Below are 21,594 nucleotides of genomic sequence, written 5' to 3' on the forward strand. Positions count from 1 at the left end.
ACAAACAAAAAAACCTGTCAGCCTTCTTTGAACGGTGGCCTTTAAGAACACAGAGGATAAGCCACAAAGAAAGACTGGGCTGGTTGTGTTCAATCTTCCCCAGAGATGGATCCGTGCTGAAGAACAAATCTGAGGGGTTTCCCGTTTGATTGGGAAAATGCAGGGACTGATTGTTACTGCCTTCCTGAGTCTTCACACGACTCTTTCCAGCAGCTCAGACAGGGAAGGGGCAGAAATCTTATATTTAAATAACTCAAACTCCTATTTTGCCTAAGAACTGTTATCTAAAAGCCTAGCGCTACTTTGCTGGGGGAGGAGGTTATATGTTCACATATGTGCAGGTGTGTGTGTGTGTGTGTATGTGTGTGTGTGTATGTGTGTGTGGGGGGGGGGGTGTAAGCCAGAGGTCAATCTTGGGTCATCTGCCTCAAGGAATGTTACATTAAATTTTTTTTGAGGCAGGGTCTCTCACTGATACCTGTGCTCACCAATTAGAAAAGCTAGCTGGCCAAAGAGCCCAGATCTCCCCATCTCTGCCTCCCTGGCAGTGAGATTACAGCATTACCATAACAGGCCTTTTCCCTCAAGTTCTGGAGAAGGATCTTAGGCCCCACATTTGTGCAGCAAGCACTTCAGGAACTGAGACATCTCTTAAGCTTTTTGGCCCTATCTTTAAGATATATGAACTCAATGCTCACATGCTGGCTAGTTTTGTGTCAGCTTGACATAAGCTGGAGTCACTTGGGAAGAGAGAACCTCGGTTGAGAAAATGCTACAACCAGATTGACTCATGGGCAAAGCCTATATAGGACATTTTCAGGATTAGTGGGAGGGCTCAGGCCACTGTAGGTGGTATCAACCCTGGGCAAGTTGTCCTGGGGTATATGAGAAAGCAAAGGGAACATGCTAGGGAAAGCAGGCCAGTAAGTGCATGCTTCCATAGTCTCTGTCTCAGTTCCTGCCTTGACTTCCCTCAGTGATGGACTATAAAATAAAGCTAAATTTATATTATAATTTTAATAAAGCTCCATGTGTTAATTTGTTGTGTATCTATCAAAGCAATAAACACTCTAAAACATCTCTCTAGTGTCAAGGAACTTTATCTTTCACAGGAAAACAGAATAGTGGCCATGTGTGGCCGTCACTTGAGGTTGGAGGATGTGATCCTGCTACTATGGCCAGGCTGTTCTTGAATTTCTGGACGCAGGTGGCCTTTACACTTCACACCACCCCCTGCTTTCTTAGTCTCCTTTCTACATGTTGCACTGTAGCTTTATGAGCATTTGTCTGCATGTGCATAGGATTATGTGCATTTCTATATGTTATCCTTTATGTGCATATGCATAGAATCCACATATTAGAGAGCATACTCAGGGTTTTTCTTTCTGAGATTATGTGACCTCGCTCAATAGTATACATTTTAAGTCCCCACCCCCAATTTTTCTACAAATTTCATGATTTTATTTATTTTTTTAGAGATAAACAGCATCCTATGTACCAATTTTTTTAATCAATTCATCTATGGTGGGGAAAACTATTGACTGAAAACTTGAATAGGAACACAAGCAAGCCATTTTAAGGGCTGGTCATGATTATAATCTATGAAAGGGCGACGTGTCCGATTTCATCCTGTAGCTCACACCAGTTCGCTCCCATTCCAGAATGAAAGGACTCTACCCGATGGAACAGTACAGAAGCCTAGAGGGTGAAAAGCCAGGGTTTCGGTAACAAGAGGGATGGGGGGAATAAGTAAAAGAAAAGTAATCCTCGCATGACCTACTATACTGGGGGTCCATCGCTTCTATTAGGGAGCTGTGTAATTAACAACAGGCTCGGAGAACATAGAGCAAATGAGGAAAGAGTGGGGTCTAGTCACATAAAATGAAATTACAAAGCTGTGGGTGCTCAGTTGACCAAGAGGGGACAAAATGAATGCATGACCAGGATGTGGCAGGGAGCGGAAGGGGAAGCAGGTAGACTGGTAAGAAAGCAAAGTCTTCATCTCTATTGTAAGGAGTCAACAGTGCACTGAGTGCCGAACTAAGCTGGTCTCCCACCTCCAAAACACCTGAGCAGAGCAGAGCACTGCAGAGTTGACTTCCAGAGAAGCCTACAGGAATTAAGCTGATTTCGCACAAAGTCTTCAAAGAGCATCATAGTCGTTGATTCAGACATTAGATCTGAATCGGTCAGCGGTGGCATCTCTGCCAGTTTCGTTCCCTTCACCAAGCTGGTCTGCTGGGCAAGAGATGTAAGGCAGAGCTATCTCCAGGCCCGGTTTTTACTTTTCATTTTGAAACAGTCATACTACGTTGCCCAGGCTGGCCTTGAACTCACTCTGTAAAAGCTCAGATAAGCTTTAAAGTTACCATCCTTGCCAGAATGAGAGGATTGCAACATAAATGATATTGGCAAACTGGCACATGCTGTTTGAACTCTTAGAGCTTAAGCTCCCATTTCAGACCTCAGCATGTTTGTCTGAAGGTGTCCTCTAAGGCCCCCTTGTCTGGGGATAGGCTGTGCACTCCCAGCTCTGTGAGGAGTGTAGAGAAGAACAACACACCCCAAGAGAAAAACATTGTATCTGAGAACCAAGTAAAACGTTGTATCTGAGAAACAGATAAAAAGCAGCTCCCAGCAGAGGTTACCACTGTTTATGTTTATCCCGTGATACAAAATTGCTGGCTGAAGAGAACTGAGGAGTCCAAGGCTGAGCTGTGGAAAGCTCCTCCAAGCAGAGGGAAGCTTGTTCCAGAACTCGAGGTCACTGCCTCAGCTTCCCCCGTCAGTGTCTGCCTGACATTGTGAATGCTAGACGTGACAATATCATCCCTACATGTTGCTATTTGTTCCTTAACTGGACACCTCTCTCGAGGGCACACTCAGCTCTGCCTGGGACTCTATCTGGAAAACGTGCTGGGTCCTGAAAGAGGCTTCCCTGTTGATTTCTGTTGGATGTTCAGAATGCCCAATCTGATGATGGTCTGATATTTATGTCTTTTGCTATTTATTCATCTTCTTTGACCTGCTATGTACTTAGTATGACTACTTTAGATCATTCTCCTGACTATATGGAACAAGATCTATGGGAAGGTTTCCATAAGAAGATACAGACAAGCATTCAGTACACCATCTGGGAGCCAGATAACGGCTTAGTAAAGCAAGATTTGTCCTGGGAATAGTCCCAACCCACTATGAAACTGCACAAGCTTCCTCTGGAGATGCCACGGACTCAACCTTTTCCACCATGTGCTCTTGCTCATGCACAAATAGGAAGCCCTGGCCTTCACTCAGAAATACCATTTTATCAACAATGAGAACTCTTTTCTACTATTTTAATTCCAAATGAAACATAGCAGGGGTGGGAGTCTTTTGGCTATTCCCTTCTTCCACAGTAACATTCCATAGATTCTCCTGTGCCGTTTGCAACAGCCAATTAGCACTCCCCTTGACCTCAGCGAGAACTATGAAAGTAGCCTTACTTGTGGAACAAAGAGAACGTTCCAGAAATACTGACCTTCAACCCTGGCAAGCCATGTCTTCCAGGTGACCCCTAAAAGCACAAAAGAAAAGATCTCAGAAAAGAAAATAAGCCAAGCCTGCAGCACCAAGCCCTTCCTTGTAGAAGACCAGCTCCCTCTTCAGCAAAAGCAGGAGTCTGCCCCCCTCCCCCTGAGACAGTTACACCTACCTGAGGTCCCACACTGCCGGCTTCCCCCAGAGCTCCATGGAAACCAGAGCTTCCCTGAAATAAAAGAAAGTTCTGTTTAAGTGCCACAAACTCCTGGTTTTATTCTGTAGGCTTGAGTTGTCTGATGCTGAAATTTCTGGCAATATGTGATGATTCAACTTACCTAAAATGAAATAAAATGAATGGTCATCCTGGCTCCCTCCCAAGGGTTCAACAGGTGCATAGGGCCGGGAGCTTTTGTATGGATGTGCGGAGTTAGAATGTCTATCAGCACCGCTCAAGCACCAGCCTCCAGTTCGGCGGGTGGAGTGCTTACTGTGTGAGCATGAGGAACTGAGTTTGGATCCCTAGAGTACACACAAAAGCTGAGCGCAGAGGTGTGTGCCTGTAATACCAGCACTGGTGGGTAAAAGACAGGAGCTCATTGGCCAGATGGTTTAGGAGAAACTGTGAGTAGTGAGAGACCCTGTCTCAAAAAAAAAAAATCAGGTAGCGAGAGCAATTGAGTAAGACACCCAACTCAGACTTCTGACCTACACATACACACATACACACACATGAGCATGTACATGTGTACACACACACATGCACACAGTTATGAAAATGCACACACGTATACACATGCACATGCTAACGAACATATACACATGTACACACACGAACACATATACACACACATGCACATATGTGAAAAGAAGCAAATGGCATTCTATTTTCATGTTTCTAAATACCAATAGGTTATTGTTCCCTGCTGAGTGTCCCTGTGTTAATAGCATGAAGCTCATCATACTGTGACAGCAGTCAAATATGTTCTTCAACAAGCCATGCCTAGCATCTAAACATACCAGCATTTTCCTTCATACATGTGCCACACAGGGTCCTGAGTGGTAGGTAGAGGAGAAGGTGGGAAGCTGTGTCTCTCTGAGTGTATAGAGGCCAACACAAAGTATATATTACATGTGGGTTGTGACAGGAAGAAATATCACAATCACCATGAGAAGGTACTTTGCTGTCACCTCTGTGGAGTTAGAAGTGGGGAAGTGGGCAGAATCCAGAGAAATGAAAACAACATAGGATGCCTTGAAGTAGAAATTTCTAGTTCTTTGGAAAGTTGGTTATGTCAGATGATGTTTTGCTGAGGCACATGTGAAAGGATGCTTGATGAAGGAGTAAATGGATGACCTGACAGTGGAAGAAGAGCACTGAGCATTGGTTTCGTTTGCTTTACCTGCTTGTACTTCACTAACAACACACATGGATTGGTTCGCCTTACATAGCATTGTTGAGCTCAACCTGTGATAACGCTGCCTTTGAGAGAAACTCGCCCAAGAAATGCTCATGAGGTTCCTGCAGCAGCTTGCTTGGCTGTTTCTTCAGGATTGAACTACAGTTGCTGGTTCATGCCTTGTGTCTGCCGCTGCTGAGTTGTATTTGATGTTTGCTATGGAATTGAACTGCTAAGAAAGAGGATCGAGCTCGCCCCTAAAGAACTATTGCCAAACAGGTCCACTTCCCCTACATCCCAATAACTTTTCTCTTCCACTACCTCTGCTGGGTGGTGGGCTAGAGGAGAGGCTGAGCGCTTATTAAAAGTAGGTTGCAAAATGTCTGCTTGCAATCCCCAACGCCATGGATAAGCACTCAGTGAAGTTGCCTGGTACCTCTGTGGGAGGAAGGAGGAAAGTAATCATAACACTGAAGTAAAACCTTCATCTTGTTACTCTGTTATTTAGGAAAAACTAAATTCTCAAACAATTTAGCCCACCATGCTGGTGGATGGATAGTCAAACATGGTACAAACATTTACTGAAACATTATGAAATAATTTTAAAATACTTATCAAAACACCAAGAAAGTGTGAGAATTCAAGACAGAAAGAGCTGCAATGGGAGGGGCAGTAGGACCATTAATACTAGTTTAATTTAGATTCTGTTGTGGGTTCGTGAAAATGTGTATCTGTGATAATATTCTCTCTCTCTCTTTCTCTCTGATTCGGTTGTAGATCAAGCTGATTTTCAACTCAGTGTATAGCTAAGGGTGACCTTGAACTCTGGATCTTCCTACCAACCAAGTATATTACTGACATGTGCTATCACACCCAGGTTTGTTTTTATCTTTTGAGACAGAGATGCACACAAACCCAGACTAACAGGGGTCTCACAATCCTCCCGCTCCCGTCTCTGATGTGTTGAGATTGCAGGTGTGAGCCACCATGCCCAGCTCATTGTGTCTCCTCAAGATAATATTATTAATATTCTTATCATTATTAAATATTGTAATAAATAATTGTTATACAATAAGTTAATATTTGACATTAAATATTTCACAGACTTTAAATATTGCTGTATTGTCAACATTTAAAGAGGTGCTGTACTGATTTTGGCTTAAGACCAGATAGTGAGAAAAATATACAAATGAAAATGGTGTCCACATGCTGAGATGGTGGTATTGGGAAGCGAAAACATCTGAAAGACCGAAGCACTCACTGACCACTGGGTCCTCTGTGTTCTTTGGATCAGAGACTGTTCAATTTGGCTTTTCTATTCTGAATTACATTCTGACTTCTGGTCATTATATTCTTTAGGACTCCAAAGTTTATTCTTAAATATTTAAGGTTTTTTTAAGAAATTAAATGTATTATAATTTAATACACACACACACACACACACACACACACACACACACACACACTATGGAGCTGGGCAGATGACCCTGTAAGTAAAGTGTTTGCCAGGAAAACTTGAGGACAAGAGTTCAGATCACCAAGACCCAAGTAAATGCCAAGTGGATGTGAAACCCTCCTATAATCCTAGGGTTCCGAGCAAGAATACTTGCTAGCTAGGCTAGCTGCATTGATGAGCTCTGGGTTCTATTAGCTAGGCTAGCTGCATTGATGAGCTCTGGGTTCTATTAGCTAGACTAGTTACATTGAGGAGCTCTGGGTTCTATCAAGAGATTCTGCTCCAATGATTAAGGTAGAGAGCAATCAAGGAAGATCCATGGTGTCAGCCTTGGGCCTCCCACAACCATGTGCACACACATGTGCCCACATGCATGCAAACATAATACACCCATGCATGCATATGATACATACACAAACACATGAGAGAAACACTGCATCAAAGAATACAAATTTGAGAAGAAAATCTTAAGCCCATTCCTCCACGGTAGCCTGGTGGTGTGAATGAGGCTGGCCCACATAGACTCATATATTTGAATGCTTAGGATCCACTTGTTGAACTGTTGGGAAGGATCAGTAGGTGTGGCCCTGTTGGCGTAGGACTCACCTTGTTGGAGTGGGCCTCAAGGTTTCAAAAGCCTCCTCCAAGCCCAGTGTCTTTCTCTCTCTGCTTGCTGTCTGTAGGTCAGGAGGCACCTCTCAGCTACTGCTGCAGTGCCACGCCTATCTACTTCCTGCTTTGATGATCATGGACTCACCCTCGGAAACTGCAAGCAAGCCCTCAACTAAATGCTTCCTTTTTTAAGAGTTGCTTTGGTCACGGTGTTTCTTCACAGCAATAAAACAGTGACTAAGATAAACAGCCACTGAGAAACAATTATTTCGTGTAAAATTTCAAAATTGTTATGCTTGCCCAAGAAGATATAAATGCATGTTTTATATATATATATATAAACTCAGGTGGGATCATTCAATGAACACCACTCTACAGTTTCACTTTTTATATCTTGGTGATCCTTAAAGTCAACACAAATAATAAATCTGTTTGACTTTAAGTTTATAAAGTGCTTAGGGGATGAGGAGAGGGTATAAATATTTAAGTAGAAAGGGGAAGTATTGGGGTTAAGGGGTAGGGCAGGAGGGACAGGAAAGAGGAGGAGGAGGAGGTTAACTTAAACTAAGGATGTAAAACAAACACTTATAGAAAGCCACTACTTTGTAAGCTAATTTTAAAACATTTTTAAAAAAATAATGGCACAGTGCTTCCCCCAGAAGACAGGTTATTAGATGAACATTTTGGTGTCAAGTGTGGGATACAGTCTTACAAGTTACTGATTTAAAAAAGCCCTAGAGACTTAGCCTATTACCGTTGCTCTTTACTGTCTACCAGAACTAGAGAGGAAAGACCTATGTCTTAGTTCGGGTTTTACTGCTGTGAGCAGAAACCCTGACAAAGGCAACTCTTTTAAGGATGACATTTAACTGGGGCTGGCTTACAGGTTCAGAGGTTCCGTCTATTATCATCAAGGCAGGAGCATGGCAGCATCCAGTCAGATGTGTGGCTGGAGGAGCTGAGAGTTTCACCTCTTGTTCCAAAGGCAGCTAACAGGAGACTGAGTTTTGGGCAGCTGGGGTGAAGGTATTAAAGCCCATGCCCACAGTGACACACCTACTCCAGCAAAGCTACACTTCTTAATAGTGCCACTCCCTGGGCCAAACATACAAAATCATCACAGCCTGTTACTAAAAATACAAATAAACATTGGTTACAGAGTACAGTAAAATCAACCTGGAAATGATCTGAAAACATTCCCCTTGATGGCTAGCTTTCATGGTGAGAAAAGGTACCGTGCACACCCCTGGGAGCAGGAGAACATCATCACTGGTGATCCCTAGCACTGGCTTCTAAATTCTGCAACATCAACTTGCCAACTAAGATGTGTCCACTGATGCAATATTGGTATAAAGGTTATGGGGATAACCAATGGTGTAGATTTAGATTTAGATTTGAAGCCTGCTCCACAGGAGGGAATCAATGTCTGGTACTGTAAATCTAGTCAAAATCTCATGAGTGTGGACATCAGGAGCCCTACAGGGACCCTGCCACTGTTGTTTAGCTACATGGAAAGTTGCCACACTGTACTGTAAATACTTCTGCTCATACTCATAGACTAGAGCTACTGTTGACCACTCCAGAGAAGCTTTTCTGCAATAGGCAGCAGCTAACGCAGACTCACAACGGGTGAACATGGCTCAACACTCAGCCCCAGATGGGATCACTGAACAGAAGACAATGGGAAGCCTGTAAGAGCCTCGAAATGCTGTCTTCCGGACATGCGGTGGCTTTACACCACAGCCTCACTGCAAAATATGCTTACCCACACAAGATCAAGCCAGCAAGACCAGTCTCATTCCACTGGCTTGTCTCAGTGGGTTTCAAGAAAAATAAAAGCATGAAAAGGCATAGAGGTGGGCAGGGAACATGATGGGAAGGTTTTGGAGAGTTGGGAGGGGACATGGTCATGATACACAAGTATGAAATGGTCAGGATTTTTCTTGATTTGTGCTGCTCCTTTAAGGTATGCTCAATTATATAAAGGAATCATTTTATCCCAAATAATAAAAAATAACAATCCCTCATTTTTGAAAGAAAAAAAATTATACTAGGTGTCAAAACACAGTCTGAGAATGGAACTGTGTGGGGAGAATTCTGAGGGTTGTGAGACATTTCTAAGAAAGTGAGGCAATTCTGTGACCTCTGCTACATCTAAACACCTGTTTGTTCTTGGAATGTGCTTTAGCCATCCCTCCAGGTACAGTAAATAGGGGTGGGTTTACTCAAAATAGTAATTAGTTTACCATTGTTACTGTTTACTTGAATACTGTTTCCATGCAAGGCCTGCCCATGTGATTATACACAGCTTGAACTTGTGAACTTTGCTCATACGACTTTGCTTAACCCTCAGAGTATAAATTGTCTGATGCTCAAAATAAAGTTAGCTATTGAATGAGACTTTCATCTACCTCATTTTTAGGCTCCACTCTCCCAGGTCCTACCACCTCTGCAGTGGTGACAATCAGTGACTGGGAACATGGCTCGATGGGTAAAACACTTGTGAGCCAAGCATGAGGACCTGAAGTCAGGACACCCGCATAAAGGCAGAAGCACCTCAGTGCTTGGAGACGGAGACAAATGGATCCCCAGAGCTCACTGGGCACCCAGCTGAGCTGAGTCGGTGAGCTCTAGGGCCACAGATGAGATCCTGGCCCAAAACATGACATGGACTGCTGGCAAGCAAAATGGCTTAGCGGCTTAAGAGCTCTTATTGCCAAAGCCTGACAACCTGAGTTTGATCCCCAGAAAACCACATGGTGGATGGAAAGAAACAACTCCCACAAGTCGTATGCTGACCTCCACACATGTACCATGGTACATGAATATGCTCTTTCTGTGTTTCTCTCTCTCTCTCTCTCTCTCTCTCTCTCTCTCTCTCTCTCTGTCTGTCTGTCTGTCTTCATCTCTTGTGTCTCTCTCTCACACACACAGGTGCTTACACGTGTGAACATATACACATGCCATATGCCACACACAAAAACATTTTTAACAAGCCCCTGGGATTTTCCTTGACTTCCTCTGGGGAGGAATTGCTTTTGTATGTTAGAAAAGTTCTCGGCTACTGGAAATATTAATGATTGTTTCTTCTGTGTGTTTTCCATAGCCTCACATTTTGTAGTAAATGCCACTTCTATGGACTTCTGTTTGAAATGAGTTGTATGTGGGGGAAGGCTATAGATAAAGCCTGGCATAATAGATCTGGATATAATTTTTTTTCCTAGAAGATTTATTGTCTTCTCCTTCCATAACAGACAGCATTTTGCCACCAGCATAGTAAAGTAATTTCTGGGGCAGATGCTGGAGCCACTGGGTAAAAGACTGTTGAAAAACAGAGAACTTACAGCCCTAAAGAAGTGTCATCCCTCAAATTACTTATTTATTAGAGAGGAGAGAAAATATATTCACAATAGAGAGAGCTGGTGAGCATGGGTGCAATGAAGTGGTCAAATCTAACATCACCAAAACAAGCCAAACTCCCGAATAGCATTACTAAGTCATCTGTTAAAAGAGAGAGAGAAATTACTCTGTCTCTACACATGGAGAAGGAATCAAACAAGTGCTATGGGGTTTGGGATTGGGGGAGGGGGAAAATGTCCAGCAAAAGAATTGGTCACTGTCCTATAAGCAAACAAGCAATGGAGGGCCTGCTGTGACTAAAGACATCTGAAAAGGCAAAATGCTCTTACGGACAACAACAAAGACAGGCGTAAAGAACACTTCAGGAGTGATGGAGTGACCACTCTGATACTGCATTCATGTCTGTCTTGAACCGGTGAACACATCTCATTGGCAAGCTGGTATTGCAGAATTCAGGGGTCAACGATACAACACTAGGATGGCCTTTCTCCCCAGAGGTCTGCCCAGGACCTGTGCACTGTGAAAGCCTGCCCTCAGTGTGCTTCCGCTAAGACGAACATGTTGAAATTTAATCTCCAATGTGCAGGGAACAGGCATACAGCCTCCAGAAAGTGATCTGAGTCAAGAAGACAGAATTGCTGTGATGTTCCCCAGCCATTTCTCTCTCTCTCTCTCTCTCTCTCTCTCTCTCTCTCTCTCTCTCTCTCTCCCTCCCTCCCTCCCTCCCTCCCTCCCTCCCTCCCTCCCTCTCTCTCTCTCTGAAGTGACAGCCAAAAGGCAATACAAGAAGCTGAAACTGGGCCCTCATCACACACTAAGTCTTCTGGTGCCTTGGTCTTTGACTTCTAAGACTCTAGAGCTGTGAAAAATTGTTGTGTGGTACAACCCGTCAACTGTATTCTGTTACCGTAGACCAAACTAAGACATGAAAAAAGTAGAAAAATCTGAACATGGACTGGATGTTAGACAACAATATTACTTATATGGACTCAGCAGGTTTTGTGTGTGTGTGTGTGTGTATGTGTATATGTGTGTGTGTGTCTGTTTGTTGCAGGCACACACATGTATATACACTTGAGAGTGGGGGGCGTGGAAGAGGGTTTTGAGGGGGGTAGCTGGAAGAGACTTGAGGAAGGAAAGGGATAGGGGAAGTGATATAATTCTATTTTAATGTTAGAATTTTTAAAAAGAAATATTGTATAAACACTATGTTTTTTTAGTGTGAAGTCTCTGTCATGTCAATATAGAGTGGTTTCCTTTTTTTCTGAAACTATGCTTGTTATATATGTATGGTAATGTGTTCTAATGCCCTTAATTTATCTTCAAGTGGCCCAAGGATACACATGCTCACACACATGCTCATACAAGTGTACACACTCACATACATGGATAGAAAGCAGATATGGTGGTGGTTACAGTTCATTCCTACAACTATATTATTTTCCCCTGTAGATCTAGAATTTTTCAAAAATAAAAAGCACTGTGAGTTCTTCATGGCCCGTGTCAATAACCCAGAATGCAAAGGGAAAGCAATGCACACATTGTGCACTATAGAAAGGGGTTTTTCTCCTATACAAACTTGGTCTCAGGTTGAATACACTCGTGTAAGCCTGGTTTTTCACTGCACCAGGGATGTTTTCCATATGGAGAAACAGTGGTCCTACTGATGATGTAGCTCACTGGTAAAGTACTTGCCTGATATCAGAAGGTCTCAGTTTTAATTCCCAGGAAAAAGAAAATGGGGGTGATAAGAAAGAAGGAGGGAAAGGAAAACATGTAGAAAATCAAGCATGGCAGCTCATGCCTGTAATTCCAGAACTTAGGAAGCCAGGGCAGGGAGGTAGGTGATGAGTTTGAGACTAGCCTGGGCTACATGGTAAGACTGAATCAAACCACCAACAGAAATAAATAGTTCTTGTTATGTTTCACTGCGTGTTTAAGAGTCCTATCTTTGATTACTGAATATTAACTACTTTATCTTTTACTTTTTTTGAGACAGGATCTTACAGGTACAGCCTGAGTGACCTTGAACTGACCATGGAGCCAAGGATGGGCTTCAGCTTCCAATCCTCCTGCCCAAACTCTCCAAAGTGCTGGACTTACAGAATGTGCCCCCATACTCTCTTTATACATGCGGGGGTTTGTGCACTGCTAGCCAAGCACCCAACTAACTGAGTCATATTCCCAGTCTAATTTTTAATTAGTTTTTAAATCACTGCAATGATAATGCTTGGAGCTAAGTCTTTCTATTGCTCCATGATTAGCTTTAAGGAAGATACTCAGTATCAACCCCTGGCCCTCACATGCATGGGAATTTCTGTCTCTCTGTCTCTCTGTGTGAGTGTGTATGTGTGTGTGTGTGTCTGTGTGTGTCTGTGTGTGTGTGCCTTTCTCTGTCTCTCTGTGTGTATGTCTCTGTCCCACTCCCTCTACCCCCTCCATTCCTCTCCCCCTCTCCCCTGCACTCCCTCTCTCACTCTCTGAGATTCTTTTACACTCCTGACCTGAACAATCAGTTCTCCACTCCCTCCCACACTAGGTATGTAATACAGTTTCTCTACTTTGCTGGAAACACTATTTCATGGAGGAATTTTCCAGGCTTAACTGTGACACTGGTCCCAGGGCCTCTCAGAAATAATAGCAATGAAAGACTGCCCCCTAGAGGTCTATCTTCTAATCAGCAAGCAAGGCTTAGGTAGCTATCATCTGAAGTCTATTCAAAGGATATTCATTAACACCCTTCTTTGAGCCCAGCACAGGAGGAGAAACCACAAGAAAGACAAAATTCAATCAGACATGGCACAATCTGAAACAGTTACAATTTCTGTTCCACACAAGAGTGAAGTCAGGGGTAACAGGCTAAAGTCAAGGATGGAGACATTTGGAAGCTGTAGCCCTGAGGCTGTCACTACTACAGCTGTGATGCTATGGTGGCCACCACACTGAACAGTGTATTCGGAAGCCTGATTTCCTTCCTAGCAGCAGGCTATGAGCATTCTATGGCTGTGCTGTGTCCGTGACATTTCTTACCATGACAACCAATGACCCCAGAAACCAGATGATAAATCTACCTATCTTCCAGATGAGGATCCTGAGGCCTCGCCAGTCAGCTCCGGCTAAGATGGAAAGCAAGCCAGCTGCCTGGTGACTTTTAAATCAACACAGCATTCCAGAAGAGGGGAACTCACAACAGAGAAGAGTATAGACCTACCGGAGTTGAGGCTTTCATTTTAGAAAAGAACCTAAAGACTGAAGAGGTTTAAGGTAGCTTTTAAAACATTACTGGCATGCAGTGGGGGGGGGGGGGGGGGAGGAGAACCTGTAAAGCAAAAAGAAATAGTAAAGACAAGACCTCAAGGATTAGGAACTAAGGGGAGGTGGGCTGTCAGGGCTCCTGTCCCTGTGGAAGATGGGAGTCCTGTGGCTTTGCCCCATCTCCTATGGGGATTCAGTCAAAATGCCGTGTATTCTGAAAGAGCAAGTAGTCGTCCCTGCATGAAACTACGACCATCTTACCTGATGACCACGTCTTCCCTTTTCTCCCTTGGGGCCTTGAATGAAGTTATCAATCCCAGGATCCCCCTGAAAAAAACAAAAGGTGGCCTTCCTCAAATAGACAGCAAAAGAGGAAAAGAAGAAAGAAAAGGGAAAAGGTTCTAAGGGAAAGGAGGAAGGGTTGGAGGTTCTATTTGTAGCACCAGGTGAGAAGGGAGGAGGGGGCAGGGCAGGGAGGAAGGGGATCAAAGAGGACCCTTTCCATTGTCCAGTCTTGTTTACTCAATAATTCCAGAGGCCCAACCCAATTAAACCCCAACTCTTTTGACACCCAGCTCTTCCATAAGATGGTCTGACCCTCAGATCTCTAGCTCGTTTCAATGCGATAAAGACAGACTGGACAGGTGCCTTGTTAACCAACACCAGATCGTTCTTAGGCTCTGTACAGACCTTAGGACGGAGGAATTAAAGCAAGAGAAAAGCCACAGCCATCACTCACGGGCTCTCCCCTCAGCCCAGGCTCCCCACGAGGTCCGGCTGGTCCAGGCAGACCTGTCAAGCCCTTAAATTACAAAGAAAAAAAAAGAAAATGAATCACATCATAGAATCATAACCTGATGCTTAAAAGGAAAGAATAAAGGGGACAATGGGGGACCAGGTTTTAAGGGCAGTCCTTGAAGCTTAAAATATTCACAGTCAATATGTTATGGTTGAAAGGTATGCATTTAGTTATTGTTTCTGCAAATTCTCCCTCTGCCAGGCCCCACATGAGTATCAGCACACTTGACTCTCACATGTCAGGGACTAATTCTCCTGCACACAGTAGGACCTTAGAAACTAATTCTTCTGCACACAGTAGGACCCAAGCCTCCCCCACTGTCTCAGCTCTTGGTCTTTTCACCTCTCCCTGATGCCCTATAAAAAATCACTTATGGGGGGCAGGAGCAGGTCACATGGCCGGGAGGGGGGACAACTTTATCCACCATGCATCTTGGTAGGGTCAGCAGAGTCCACGGGTGGAGAGAAGATGCATGATTGTTGATTCATACCACAGTGTTGAGGAGGGTAAGGCATGACCTTATAGGGCCATTTTGGAGGTCAAATAAGAAATTGAAATGTTCAATAAAGAGTTGGGTATGGGGAGGAAGGCTAAAGGGTCCTGGGGGGAGACTATGTCATCAGTGACAGGGACTCATAAAAAGCTTATGAGCCACAGAGTGACCCACTCACAGTACAAAGCACAAGGGTTAAGTCCTATGTTCATGCAACTCGGTCCCAAGTAAAGCTTTCAAAGGGTGGTCTAACGTGACTGCCTTTCACACTCAGTCTCAAACGAAGTCACCAGATGATTTCGTCCCACTGCTTAAACTGCTGGTGTCTGATTATGAGCAGAAAGATGGAACCACCCTCGTATTTTACCCGGCTGCCTGTGCTTCCTTTTTCTCCAGAGGACCCTGCAGCTCCACGATCACCCTAGGAAAAGAAAAATAAAATAGACACAGCATCTTTATCCTATTAGTCACTGGAAGCATTCTTCATGTCATTTTACATCCTAGCCAAGAGTAGGAATGTGTGGGCATTAGCACCTTTGGCAAGAGGACAGATCAGGGGCTCTGAGTAACTCTCACACCAAAAACAATTGCCAGATTAGGTGCGTTAAGACGACAAATCATAAGGAATTCCTAGAGTTCTCAATGAAAAAACTAGGTAGCATTTTAAGAGAATCAAACAGAACTTCCTGAACTAGAAAAATATAAGTGGATTTAAAATTCAGCTGCCGTGTTCAATAGCAGAGTAAAAGCGCGTGAAGTCAGAAATAGTAAATTAGAAACCAAAGCCTGGGAACGTAAGTATCTGTGTTCGCTCCATGATCTTAGGCGACCCCTGAGAAAAAGCTGTTTAACCCGTAAAGGGGTTGAAACCCACAGGTTGAGGACCCGGGAAACAGAGGAAAGAGATGCTATGCTTTGTACAGGGCTCCCCTCTCCCGAAGTCTGGGTGCTGCCTCTTGATCCCAGTGTGCTGGCGCTAGGAAATGCTGTGGGCCTTTAAGAGGCGGGGCCTGGTGGGAGGTCCTCAGGCCACTAGATTGAGCCCCGGAAGGGCACCCTGGGACTCCAGTCCTTTCTTTGTATCTTTCTTCCCAATCACTAAGCAAAGAGAGCAGATCTCTCCACCACATACTCCACGCCATGGTCTTCTGTGCGGAACCCATCAAGGGCTGAAGAGAAATGGGTCTACCCAACCACGGACTTGAGTTTTAAAATTATGAATGAGAGAAAATAAGCCTTTTCTCTCTATATGCAAATCACCCTGCATATTTCATTATTTGACAGGAAGCTGGCCAATACAATACGAATGCTAAAACCTTCAGTAGGGTAATTTTCTAAGGATTTTCTAAGATCTGTAGAAGGCATAAATAGATCCAAAAGCTTAACAAGTCCCAAGCAGAATAAATAAATTGAAACCTATACCTGAAAATATCTTATTAAAACTGTCAAAACTAACAACAAAGGGAATTTTTTATGTGACCTGATATATATTTTTGAAATGCTGCTTACTGAGAAATAATTATTTTGACAGCTTCTTAGCAGTAACAATGAAAAAAAAATCTAAGGTAAAAGAAGACAGAGACTCAGAAGGCATTCTCAGAGTGCTGAGAAGGGACAACTCTCAAAACAGAACCATTTTCTCAGTGAGCTATCTCTTTTCTGAAAAAAAAAAAAAAACATAAAATAAAGTGATTACAGAGAAACAAAAGCCAGAGAAGTTTACAAGGAACCTGACTGTCTTTACTGGAAAGTCTGCAGGTTGTTTCTTGTTTTGTTTTGTTTTGTTTTGAAGATATCAACGATTAAAAGGAAGGCATCTGTGATCCTAATAAATGTGGGAGAAAAGCTAAGAGGAAGCCAGCTGCATCTAATATGAGCAATGAAGCTGGGGCTGGAGAGGTGGCTCGGTGGTGAAATCCTCTTCGGTGGGGCCCAGGTTTGGTTCCCGGGATGCACAGGGTTCTTTAACTGTAGTTACTGGGAATGAAATGCCCACTTCTAGCCTCTACAGGCACTTTTGCACATGGGCATAATGTTCACACATAAACACAAATATAATTTTTTTAATGTCTAATTGCTAGAACTTAACAAAATATAAAATGAAAATGAACTTCAGGACCATAACAGGCAGCCTGGGAAGGGGCCGACCAAAGTTAAGGACCCTTGTATCGGGTGGATGAGCACAAAGAGATAGACCCCTGTGACCCTGCCATGTGTGCATCTGAAAAGGACCAGTGAGGAAAAGCTGTCTTCACTGACACCATATCAGTGTGAGACCAAAATAAGAGCAGATGAAAAGACTATTTGTGATAGCCTAAGAGAAGCAAGAAGGAGGGGAGAGAAAAGTAGGAGGAGAGGATCGTGAAGAACAGAGGATACTGACAAATACATACAAAGATGCATAAGTTTACATATTAACTTACAGTTTTAAAAGAACCATTAGGCCATTTTTTTATTATTTATTTCATGTATGTGAATGCACTGTAGCTGTCTTCAGACACACTAGTAGAGGGCATCAGATCCCATTACAGATGGTTGTGAGCCACCATGTGGTTGCTGGGAATTGAACTCAGGACCTCTGGAAGAGCAGTCAGTGCTCTTAACCACTGAGCCATCTCTCCAGCCCCCTAACTCGACTTTATTTTTTTAATGAATACTGTGAACTCTGTGAGATAAAGGATCCTTTTTCACTCCAAGGCTCAGAGAACACTGTAAAACTGGGGGTGGATAGAATATGAGAGGCAGAAGACAGTGAATTGCACCGTATAAAGCTTTCTTCTAGACCTAACAAGAATGCTGCACCAAGAATTCATGGTGGCAATGGCTGTGTGCACAAGACTGGTCCTCAACATTCCATCATGCAATGGAGAGACCACACCCTCCCTTGAAAAGCCATAAGGTTAATGGTTGCTGTGAGGTGAGAATCCTAGTCCTTGTTGTAGCCACTGGTAAGCTGCCCTTGTTTGAATAACCCCCACCCACACTTATGCAGCCATCCCCGACTAAAAGCAGTGGACCACAAACAAAATGACATGAAAATAGGAAGGTGAATGGGGAAGAAGTGGGGTTCAGTGGAATGGGGGAGATAAGAGAAAACAATGGGGGCAATGATCAAAGAGTATTGTGTTTGTGTGTGCATGAAAAGTTGTTCTACAGTCTGGCCTGCCAATGAAAAAAATTTAAGTTTTCAATTTTATTTTAATAATCACTCCTGTAAAGTTTTATATAATCAATTTAAAATATTGATATGAGATGGTTCTCAGAAGGGAGAGGGAAACGTTTAATGAACTGAAGGTGGTTGGTGATTAGATAGATAGATGGATGGGGAGATAGATAGATAGATAGATAGATAGATAGATAGATAGATAGATAGATAGATAGATAGATAAAGAGATAGATAGGGAGATAGATAGGGAGATAGCAAGATAGCTTAGCAAGTAAAGGCACTTGCTACCAATCCTGACTATCAGAATTCAGTCTCCAGGACCCACAAGATGAAAGAAGACACAAATTACTGCAACCTGACTTTTAGCATGTATGCAGTGGCATACACACACACACACACACACACACACACACACACACACACACATACAATAATGCTAGAGGAGTGGGCAGAAAATATAAAGCAAGGTAGTTCCATACCTGTTCTCCATCTAAGCCCGAAACACCTTCCTCCCCAGGGTTGCCCTGTGGAAAGGAAGGGCAGAAGTCAGAAACAGGAAGCACAGGTGTGTGCTTTCTGGTATGTTAATGTCCTTGCTACTGTTTCTCTTTCAGCAGAACATAGAGAACAGAAGAACACAGAGTTGCTGAAACTATGGTAACACCACATCCAATGATTAAAAAGTAACAATTTGATCCTCCACAACCAGTTCTTACTGCTTTTTTCAGACCATTCCAGGCAGAAGGGTCAAGGGAGATACTATAGAAGAGGAGGAAAGGAAAATGGAGGGGGAGGAGGGCAGAACGTGTGGTAAAAAGGGTAAGAGTCTTGCATCTCAGCACGGAAGATAAGCAAGCCTTTTGCCAAACTGGGAGAACTGTTCCAAATGGATATCACATTCTAAAAATGGCCCTTAAACCTGTAATCCCAGCACTCAGAAATCTGAAGCAAGAGGATCAGGAGATCGTCCAGCCTGGGCTACATAGTGAGACCCTGTCTTAAAACATAAGCGCACACACACCCCATCTCTTAAAGAAAAACAATCAAAACTTTGTAAGCCAAATAAAAGCTGTTTCAGACCTCTGAAGGAATGGGCTTACCCCTATTGTCCACTCAAACAAATCGAGTTTAAAGGAATTCTTCTTTAAACCCAGGTAAAATTCAGTTAGCACACAATACTAAGCACATAGAGATCTTGAATTGGAATTGATGTGACATGCTTTGCCAGAGGCAACAGAAAGTGATAGGAGGTTTCTGAACCCCTGAGTAAGATCCACCCCACAGTTCTTGTCTGTCAGTTCCTATTGTAAATGTTCCCTCCATGGTAATGGGGGGAAACGTAGAGGGTGTGCAACGTGTATTTCTGGAGCAAGTAAATGAAAAAATACTTTGATTCTGAGTCAGGATGCAAAGGTCTTCATTGACTGTGAGGACCACACTTCATCACCCCTCCTCCACAGGCTACATCCTGACTCCACTCTCCCTGCAATACACACACCTTGGATTCAGGGCCAACGCTTTTCAAAGCATCATGTGATGCATATGGTAGTTCAATTACTACAAAGCTATCCGGGCTTAAAAATAATATATGTCACGATGTTTGAGCTTAAACATCTGTCTTCCAAACTGCCACCCATCAGCCAGGCAGCCTCTAGACAAGCTCTGCTCTGACTTAGAAGCAGGGATTTCACTCAAGTTATGGAACGCAGGATGGACTCTGTACTGTGTTTCCCAACAGAGCTGCCAACCAGGGCAAGAAAAGGGAAGGCGGTCCTACCTTCTCTCCTGAAAATCCTCTTGCTCCCTGAAATTATGAAGAAATAAAAAGAATTAAGACCTCCCCAAAGAGTGGGGTTACCATGAAAATAAATACAAAAGCAAAAAACCTGCATGCCTGCACTTACGATAGCAAAATTCACAATGGCCAAGGTACCTAGGTACCTATCAATGGAGGAATGGGATTTGCTGTTGTTGTTTCATTTTTAATGTGATATATACAATGGGGTGTTATTTAACCATTTTAAAAGAAAAAAAAAGAAACATTCTGTCAATTGGAACTGTAAGGCATTGTTATATGAAATAAGCTAGACACGAAAGGACTGGTAATACATGTGCAGAGGATTTTTAAAGTAAAAATAAGGTCAACCCAAATGTAGATTACTGATCACTGGGGGCTACAGTGGTGGTAGGGAAGAGCAGAAAGCAGGGGCAGGTGGGGCTTGGGCTCAACTGGCATCCTCTCTGTGCAGCCACTGAAGTAAGACTTTGCTCATGGATACACTCCATACATATTAATCAAAAGTAAGATAAAAAGGACTGAGGGCTGGGGATACAGCTCTGTGGTAGAGTGCTTACTTAGCTCACGTGAGATCATGTGAGGTGTGGCTTCAGACAGAGAGAGAGAGATTGAACTTCATGAACAAAGTCAGGTCTCTTCACTTGAAGAAAATATATGGATTAGATCAAAATTAAGGGCCTCTCTCTCTCTCTCTCTCTCTCTCTCTCTCTCTCTCTCTCTTTCTCTCTCTCTCTCCAGTGAATGCATTAGGAGATGTTGGGGGAATGTACACTGTGTATTCAAATGTTGATTTCTGTACCCAGAGATCTGGCTACAGTTGGGCTTTGGTATGTTGTCTTTAATATGAAGCATCTCCTGACTCAGGATTTTGTAAGATATTGTTTTCCACCATCTTCTGGTTGGTTACAATGGAGGGCTGGGCAGTGTATAACTGGGAGGGGATTAAAAGGCAAAACTTCTGGACCCAGAGACAGGGAGAGGGTCTCAAGTGGGATCCAGAGAGTCACCATCGGGACACAGATGAAGAAGGAAGTACCAGGCTGAGACCAAAATGGCAGGTAAGGGCCATGTGGGTGGGACATGGTTGGGAAATAGGCCAAGCCAGCATCAGCATATTTCTTCTGAGCTTACTGAAGGAGATCCTCCAATCCTGGAAGCTTCAGAGCCATTTGATGCAATCATTTCAAAAGAGGCATTCTGCTCATCTGCCCCCTAGCTGTTGAAATTCGGGATTCTCAAGCCTACCTTCCAACCATCAGCACATTCAACTCTTGTCTTCATGTTTGTTTGTTTTGTTCTATTCTGTTTTGTTTTGTTTTTCTAGGACCAGAACTTGTTCTTCCCAAATGTAGGTCAAGCTAAAGCACTTGGGAATTCGTTCCTCTTAGGACCAGCCCCAACTCTTTCCTGGTGGGATTTGGAGTAGAACCCCCAGCTCCCTCATGTCTGAGTGCATGACGCTCGGGTCCATGTTCAACGTTGACCATCAGAGCTCCTGGGCACAGACTTTGCTCCACTCACAGGCAGAATCTGATAGTTGTCTTTTTTAGATCTCTTTCCCCTCTATCTTACATCATTGCTTCATTCTTGGGGGTCTTGGGATCACCGCCCTGCAAACTCTGTAGGATTTACTTCCAGGCAACCTTCAGTCTTAGGAGATAAAGTTCCATATCTATGGTGAGGAATTATGATGTTTCTCCAACTCAAGGGGTAAGAACAGGAAAGGCAAAAAAAAATCT

General features: G+C 43.4%; 1 protein-coding gene across 1 annotated transcript in view; it reads right to left on the reverse strand.

The window, feature by feature from the left end:
• Positions 1–21,594, reverse strand: part of LOC308434397 (collagen alpha-4(VI) chain-like) — a gene marked incomplete at both ends in the record, with an annotated part of 92,816 nt that overhangs the window by 38,852 nt on the left and 32,370 nt on the right. The window contains 7 exon segments of the mRNA XM_080934674.1: positions 3,518–3,553; positions 3,692–3,745; positions 13,861–13,926; positions 14,339–14,401; positions 15,259–15,312; positions 18,537–18,581; positions 19,835–19,861. Of these exon segments, the coding sequence (XP_080790800.1) occupies positions 3,518–3,553; positions 3,692–3,745; positions 13,861–13,926; positions 14,339–14,401; positions 15,259–15,312; positions 18,537–18,581; positions 19,835–19,861 (345 nt within the window).

This window comes from Micromys minutus, assembly GCF_963924665.1.
Source record: "Micromys minutus genome assembly, chromosome: 21".
Classification (NCBI taxonomy): Eukaryota; Metazoa; Chordata; class Mammalia; order Rodentia; family Muridae; genus Micromys; species Micromys minutus.